This window comes from Carlito syrichta, unplaced genomic scaffold, assembly GCF_000164805.1.
Source record: "Carlito syrichta isolate Samal-C Ts95f unplaced genomic scaffold, Tarsius_syrichta-2.0.1 Scaffold304165, whole genome shotgun sequence".
Taxonomy (NCBI): Eukaryota; Metazoa; Chordata; class Mammalia; order Primates; family Tarsiidae; genus Carlito; species Carlito syrichta.
This window is the reverse complement of record NW_007248261.1, coordinates 1-8,555: the sequence shown is the minus strand read 5'-3', so window position 1 is coordinate 8,555 and position 8,555 is coordinate 1. Positions and strand designations below refer to the sequence as shown.

General features: G+C 41.6%; 1 protein-coding gene across 1 annotated transcript in view; it reads left to right on the top strand.

Annotated features, from left to right (window-relative positions):
- The window catches only part of ZNF333 (zinc finger protein 333), a 17,862-nt gene extending 15,615 nt beyond the window's left edge, over positions 1-2,247 (top strand). The window contains exons 9-10 of the mRNA XM_008059487.2: positions 469-545; positions 1,058-2,247. Of these exons, the coding sequence (XP_008057678.2) occupies positions 469-545; positions 1,058-2,155 (1,175 nt within the window). The 3' untranslated portion in view covers positions 2,156-2,247. The remainder of the gene's footprint in view (positions 1-468; positions 546-1,057) is intronic.
- Positions 2,248-8,555: the final 6,308 nt, after the last annotated feature.

Genomic DNA, 8,555 nt, shown 5'->3' with positions numbered 1-8,555 from the left:
ATCCACTCACCTCAGCCTCCCAAAGGCATGGGATTACAGGTTGAGCCACTGAGCCCGGCTCTTCCTTTTCCTTTTTATCACTTATATTTTACTCTGATTTATAGAAAACTTTGTCCTACATCTTCTTCATATATAATGTTTCCGTGTACATATTTTGCCCAGTTCCTTTCACTGTATATCCTTGCTAATGTTTTTCTTCAATGTCAGTCACAGTCTTCATAGAATCCTTTCTCAGTAAATTAACTACTATTTCCATCCCTTGTTCCTATGGTTACATAACTCCTCATGTAGCTGAGTACCTTAAAATTTTCCTTCACTCTTTGATACGTTCCTCTTCTTTGAAACTTCTTCCTATATTTAGGATCAATATTTGGAAAAAATCCACACAACCTCACTTATTTTTTTGTTCACCTTGATTCCACATTTTTTTCCCTCTGTGCATTTAATTCTGTTCCCAATTTATTTCAGAACCTCAACTTCAACCCCAGGAGTCAATTTATAGACAAGATATTTTTGCGGAGATCCCGAGTGTTGACACGAAAAGGGTAAGGTTCACCAGGGATTTTTCTTGGTCCTCTGTAGTAGAAAGAGTCTGGGGCTGCTGTAAGTTAGAAAAGCAGCACAAGAACCAAGAGAGTTTGAGGCAAATAGTGCCTGGCCAGGCGAAAGCAGTTTCTTGGGAGAGGGTCTGTGAATGTCATGAATTAGCAGAATGCTCTAAACATAGATCAAGACTTGTGTCTTCAGAAAATTCCCACGAGTAATCATTTTCACACAGGACACAGATGTTGAGTGTTTGAAACTTAGTTTAGCCTTAAACAATTCAGAAAAACCCTGCATCTAAGAGGCTCCATGAAAGCAATGAAAAGGTAACTCTTTGTGGCAGAGCATCCCTCCATTCCACCTGAGAGAACTCTGGGTAGAAACAGTATGGACTCACTAAAATGGTAAAGGTTCCAGATACAGGAACATCTTTCTCCTACATTCAATTCACATGAGGGAGAATATCTATTAATGTAATAATGCCTTTGGTTTTCACATTTTCTTTAATTGACAGGAGGAACTTCAGTCAGGAGGAAAGCTCTATAATGATGATGAACTTGAGAAACCTTTTGACAGCATGGAACCGATTTTTCAGTACCAGAGAATTCATGTTGGAGAGGCTCCCTATGAATGCCAAGAGAGTGGAAATTCCTTCTTCCAGAGTGCTCACCTAATTATGCCTGAGAAGATCCGTATTGGGGATAAAACCTATGCATGCAATAAATGTCAGAAGTCTTTCAGATACAGCTCTGACCTCATCAGGCACGAGAAGACTCACACCACAGAGAAATGCTTTGAATGTGAAGAATGTGGACAAGCCTTCAAATATTCTTCGAATCTGAGGCGACACATGAGGACACATACTGGAGAAAAGCCCTTCGAATGTAGTCAGTGTGGGAAGACCTTCACGAGGAACTTTAACCTAATTTTGCACCAGAGAAATCACACAGGAGAGAAGCCCTATGAATGTAAAGACTGTGGGAAAGCCTTCAATCAGCCATCCTCCCTTAGGAGCCACGTGAGAACTCACACTGGAGAGAAGCCCTTTGAATGCAGCCAGTGTGGGAAAGCCTTCCGGGAACACTCGTCACTGAAGACACACCTACGAACTCACACCAGAGAGAAACCATATGAATGCAACCAGTGTGGCAAGCCCTTCCGGACAAGTACACACCTGAACGTGCACAAGAGAATACACACAGGGGAGAAGCTGTACGAGTGCGGGACTTGTGGGCAGGTCTTGAGCCGTCTCTCGACCCTTAAGAGTCACATGCGAACTCACACTGGAGAGAAGCCCTACGCATGTCAGGAGTGTGGGCGAGCCTTCAGTGAACCCTCCTCCCTCAGGAAGCACGCAAGGACTCACAGTGGCAAGAAGCCCTACACATGCCAAGAATGCGGGCGAGCCTTCGGTCAGTCTTCGCATCTCATTGTACATGTGAGAACGCACACTGCGGGGAGACCCTATCAATGTAATCAGTGTGAGAAGGCCTTCAGGCACAGCTCCTCGCTCACTGTGCACAAAAGGACCCATCTGGGGAGAGAGAACATTCGGAATGAAGGCCTGCCTTTGTCTGTGTCTCATCCGTACTGTGGGCCCCTTGCTAATTAACTTCTGGTTTGTAAAAATCCAAACATATGAGGTTATCAGTTATTAGCTAGATCCTGTGTTTCAATGTATAATATTTTCATTTTGGTTTAATTCATATATTGTCTCAACTTCCATTACCACTTATTCTTTGACCCACACATTATTTGGAATTAGATTTCGCAATACTAGTACCTGGATATATTTCCATAGAGGTATAATGACTTATAGTTACATGTATACAACTTAAGTGTACAGTTGGCTGAGTTTGACAGATGTATACATATATGTGACCAACACCCCATTCCAGATATAGAATGACTTTATCTCTCTGGAAGTTTCTTGCCTGTTATATGGTTGTTTCTTAGTTGCCTTTTTGTTGTAGGTTTGTTAGTTACATGGTGAGCAGGACCTTTGTGTTATTGAATCTTAGATACTGAGATTTTCTATTAGGTCTAGTGTGGCTTATCCTGCTAGCTGCTGACCAAAATTTTCCCTTCTTTCTTAGAAAAGCACCTGGGAGGTGGGGCGCAGTGGCTCACGCCTATAATCCCAGCACTTTGGGAGGCTGAGGTGCCTGAACCCATGAGTTTGAGCCCAGCATGGGCAACTTGGTGAGATCTCATCTCTACAATAAATCAAAAAATTAGCCAGGCGTGGTGGTGTGTGCCTGTAGTTCCAGCTACTTGGAAGGTTGAGGCAGAAGGATCGCCTGAGCCCACCAGCAGGTCGATGCTGCAGTGGCCGTGAGTGAGCCACTGCACTTCAGCCTGGGGTACAGAGTGAAACTTTGACTAAAAAAAAAAAAAGCATCTGGGTGTTTTGTTCAGGTTGGTGATGTGCACTATTTAAAAACCTCCCAACCCCTTCAGACAAGGCAGCAAGTTCCCTAGTCTGGCCAGCAGAAGTGTGAGAAGTCCCCACATGTGACTCCAGGGAAAGATGTTGCACAGAAATGATTTCGTGTAGCCAGATCTCTCTACTTCTTGCTTTTTGGACAAGCAGACATGGTGTCCAGAGCTAGAGGAGCCACCTGTGATCATAAGGGTAAAAACCACAGCCACAACTAGAAGCCACACCATCATGGTTCCCTAATCTAAAATATACTTAGAATATATTTATAGTTAGTATCTTTGTGTGACAACACCAGCCCTGAACTGTTATTTCTGGATGTCCCTTTACGTGAAAAACATGCACATCTTACTAGTACAAGATGTTGTTGTTTTTTGGTGGGAAGTGGCTTTCTTTTGGCTGAATGAAATCCCTAACTGATACACTTAATATACATCAGTTTTTAGAAATGCTTCATGGGTGACTGAAATCAATGAATTGTATTCTACATATGTCTGCTAGATGGAGCATGGAGCATATATCTGTGTTTAAAAACCATTGACACATTAATTCTAATCTCTGATTTGTCATTTACTGAGAGATATGTTAAACTCTCCCATCATGATTGTGGATTGTTGAATAAGTCTTGTCATTCTGCCAATTTTTAAATTTATATTTTGAAGCAATGGAATTAAATGAAGAGATTTTGACATTTTATACATTTCTGGTGAATTGTTACTTTTATTCTTATAAAATGACTATCTTTTTCCCTAGTGGTGAAAATCCAATCATTCATTACAGTAACAAATACAACAGCAAATACTTATTTAGCATTTACTATTAATAGATAGTAGCCACTGCCTGAAGCTTTGCATCTTTGAATTTAGTCCTCACAATGACTTTGAGGTAGGTACTGTTATCATCCCTAATTCACAGATGAGGAAACTAACTGACCCAGCAAGGAAAGGTGAGTTAAGGTCACCTGCATGGCAGAGCCAGGGAATCATTCTCCATTTTCACTCATTCTCACAGGCTTCTATTTTTTGTGTTTTAAAATTCTTAGTTGATGTATAACTTACATAAAAGTTCATAAATCTTAGTGTACACCTTGACAAGTTTTATATATAGCTGTACTTATTACTTTCCCCATTATAATAGAAAATATTTCACTATCCTAAAAGTTCCCTTTGGGCACCAACTTATCCCCAGAAGTTACTACTATTCTGACTTCTATCACTGTAGATTTGTTCTCTTGTTCATGGAAATGGAGCCATACACAACAGGCCTCTCCTGTCCGTTTTTTCATTTAAAACAGTGTCTTTGAGATTTATCTATGTTGCATTATCAGTAGTTTATTCTATTTAATTGCTGTGTAATAGTCCATTTTTTGAATATTCCACAATTGAAAATTATATTCTTCTGTTTACAGACATTTGAGTTCTGTCCTCCAGCTTCATGTTGTTGCAATGACAAGAATTTCTTCCTTTTTAAGACTGACTAGTATTCTATTGTGTTTATATACCACATTTCCTTTACCCATTCATCTGTGGATGGGCAATAAGGTCGATTTCCATATTTGGCTATTGTGAGTAGTGCTGCAGGTTTTGGTGTTAGGAATAAAGCTACTGTGAATGTTCTTGCTAACTTTTAATGTGGACAGACATATGTATTCATCTCTTTTGGGTGTAAACGTAAGAGTGGAATTGCTAGGTCTTTGGGGAATTAGCTTTAGCAGATACTGCTGAACAGTTTTTCAATGTGGTTGAAGCAATTTATTCTTTTGTCATTAGTGAATGAATGTTTCATTTGCATCACATCCTTGGCAACACATGGCACTGTCAAATTAATTTTAGCTATGGTAATGGGTATTATAGTGGTTTCTCAGGCTTAATTTACATATCCTTGGTGAGTAATGATTCAGTGGTAGGTGATTGTTACAATAATTTCTTTTATTCCTCAATGTATATCACTTTCCCATATGACTCTGCAGCTCCTCTTATCAAGAGGTGGAGCATATTCCTCCATTCCTTGAAGTTGATCTTGGGACTTTCTTTGGCCGATGGGACATTGGCAAACATGACTGAAGCAGAGACTGGAAAAACACGCACTGGGGTTTGCCTTCTTTTAGTTGTGGCCATTTGTATATCAACTGTGGCTAAATGTCTAATTGTTTGCCCATTTTAAAATCAGGTGTTTTGCTGTTGAGTTGTAGAAGTTCTTTATATACTCTGGATATTAACCCCTTATTAGATTTACAAATATTTTCTCCCGTTCCACAGGTTGCCTTTTCCCTCTGTATCTGATGCACAGAAGTTTTTAAAAATTTTGATGTATTTGAATTTATATATTTTTCTTTTATTTTATGTGCTTTGGATGTTGTATCCAAGAAATAATTGCCAAATCTGATGTCATGAAGCTTTTCCACTATGTTTTCTTTTAGGAGTTTTATTCCTTGAACTTTTATATAAGGTTTCTGTCTGTTATGAGTTAGTTTTTGTATATGGCGTAAGGAAAGGGTCCAAATTCATTCTTTTGCAAATGCATGTCCAGTTTTCCCAGCATCATTTGTTGAAAAGACTCTTTTCCCCACTGAATAGTTTTTGCACTTTGTCAAAAGTCATGTGCTTGTTATTTCTAGAGCTTATTTCTGGGTTTCCTATTTTATTGATCTATATATCTGGTCTTTATGCCACTACTACATTGTTTTGATTACCATAGTTTTGTAATACGTTTTGAAATAAGGAAAAATGTGAGATCTCCTACTTTGTTCTTTTTCAAGATTATTTTGGCTATTTAGGGTGCTTTGAGATTTCATATGAATTTTAGGATGGATTTTTTTTTCCTGCTTTTGCAAAACATGCTATTGGGATTTTGAGAGGGATTAAACTGGATCTGCAGATTGCTTTGGGTAGTATCGACATGTTAACAATATTATTATTATCTTTCAGTCCATGAACATGGGATGTCTTTCCATTTGTGTCTTCTTTAATTTATTTCAGCAATGCTTTTATACTTTTAGTGTACAAGTTCTTCATCTCCTTGGTTAAATTTATTCCCAGTATTTTATTATTTTTGGCACCATTGTAAATAGAATTTTTTTCTTTTCTTTTTTTTGAGTTGGAGTCTCACTCTGTCACCCAGACTGGAGTGCAGTGGCCGCTCCTGGCCACCACAACCTTGACCTGCTGGGCTCCAGCGATCCTTCCGCCTCAGCCTTCCGAGTAGCCGGAATTACAGGCATGCGCTACCACGCCCAGCTGATTTTTTGATTTATTGTAGAGATGAGGTCTCGCTGCCCAGGCGGGTCTCGAACCCGCGGGCTCAGGCAATCCACTCACCTCAGCCTCCCAAAGGTGTGGGATTACAGGGTGAGCCACCGAGCATTGTTTTCTTAATCTCCTTTATGGATTGTTCATTGTTAGTGTATAGACTTACAACTGATTCTTGTGTGTCGATCATCAAATTCCCTTTGAAACCCATATTATGAAATGTTACTACCTGCCTCAGTCCAAGTCAAAATGCCTTACTGGACCCAAATAGTTTTTCTTTTGTGGGGAATCATCAACATTAAAGATATAAGTTGACCAAAACTCACTCTGAGGAATCACCAATGGGGGAGAACAGAGATGTCCATGGGGGGATGAAATACCCTAAATTTGTTTTTCTGCGTGTATCACAGGCCTTTCTCATCCAACCCAGGGTACAACTGCTCAGCTCTTCATCTTGGGCTGCACGTGGTGTCTGGGCATCCTGCAAGTGGGCCCAGCTGCCATGCCATCACCTACCTATTCACCATCAACAACAGGCTGCAGGGTGTCTTCATCTTCCTAGTGCCTTTTCACCAGCAGGTACTGAAAGGACAGACCTAGAGTGGGAAACCATTTTTCATCTTGTTCTTAAACCCTGACACTGATGAGAAAGTAGAAGCCATGCTTTTGGAGAAATGCACACTTTAGGTAAAATTAACTTTGCGGACTTTGTCTTTTCAGAAACAGACTTCCTGGTGCCAGGTATCAGAGGTATCTCATGGCAGCAATCAAGCTTGCCTAGAGGAAGTGGGATTTACAAGGCTTAAGACATCATGCACTGGGCAAGGATTATAAAAGTCATGAAACTTACAATTGCAAAAGTTATGACGGCTCAGAGGGGGAGTAGGTGGGGATTTGATCTTCCAGTAGAATGGGCACTATCTACAGGGAAGCTACCCTCCATTAGCTCTAAGGAATGTTGTTTGGGAAGGTATAGGAGCATTAGAATCCTCGCCACACCCTTCTCTAGGGGCTGTGATAATGTGGACGGGCATTAGTGGGTCTCTGTGTCACAGGTTCTCCAAGGCATCCATAGGTGGTTGGTTGATAAGGAAGTCACGGCAGTCACATCTACCTGATTACAACATCTCCAAGGAAAAGGATTTAAGCCAGGGCTTTGAGGGGACCTAGAGTGTAGGCCCACTACCTGTCTGTGGGGCGTGAAGCTTTCTTAAATAAATCTTATCTTCTCTCACCTCTTTGTGTGTTGCAATTCTTTGCATTTACTCAGATCTCTGGGCTGCCAGCGTGGCACCTCCAGCATGCCAACTCCGGCGGTGCTGCGCCTCCGTATGCCTCTCCCTCTCCATCCATCTCACCCTCACCCTATCCGGACCCTAACAGGTACCACTTTATAGCTCCCACCCAGGACCCTTCTTTTTCCAACCCATATCAGTGAGCTGACCCAGAGCATGGCTTGCCTCTGTAGGTCTGGTAGAAGATGGAAACTTGTTCAAAAGGATCAGGAAAAAAAGATCTGAGTCTGAGAACTACACGCTCTCCAGCAGGGTTGTGTCTTATGCCTTTGAATCTAACACAGTAAGATCATGCATTGCTCTTCCCCAGAGGACCTCACTAACTGATTCACTTGGGGTGCACATGCTTATAGCACCAGCAGCCCGGGTCCACAGTGGGTGATGTTCTAGGGTGGCTCACACTTGACCTACTCTTTGACTCACTCGAAGGCATTTCCTCCATTAAAAACGTTGTTAAAAAGTTGGCTGTTCCTCATTAGATGACTATGTTCAGCTTGATTCATTACATTCTTATTAAAGAATCCACAAAGGTATTGGGCACCTACTTTGTGCTGCCTGTAATGCTGCATGCTTTATAAATGTAGGCAAATACCCCAAACTTTTAAGGATAGACATACCTATTAAATAGAACAAGCCAGGCTTGGTGGCTTAGCCTATAATCCCGCGCCTTTGGGAGGCTGAGGTGAGTGGATTGCCTGAGCCCGCGGGTTCGGGACCCGCCTGGGCAGCGAGACCTCATCTCTACAATAAATCAAAAAATCAGCCGGGCCTGGTAGTGCGCGCCTGTAATTCTGGCTACTCGGAAGGCTGAGACGGAAGGATCGCCGGAGCCCGGCAGGTTGAGGCTGCGGTGGCCGGGAGCGGCCACTGCACTCCAGTCTGGGCGACAGAGTGAGACTCCAACTCAAAAAAAAAAAGAATCAAATGTTTCAGGCTCTGATTTACAAGCTAAGTGTGCCAGCCTCTTTATCTTTTCCTTCAATTCCACATCACGTTAAGTGTTACTTTATGCTCACTGCCCCACAATGG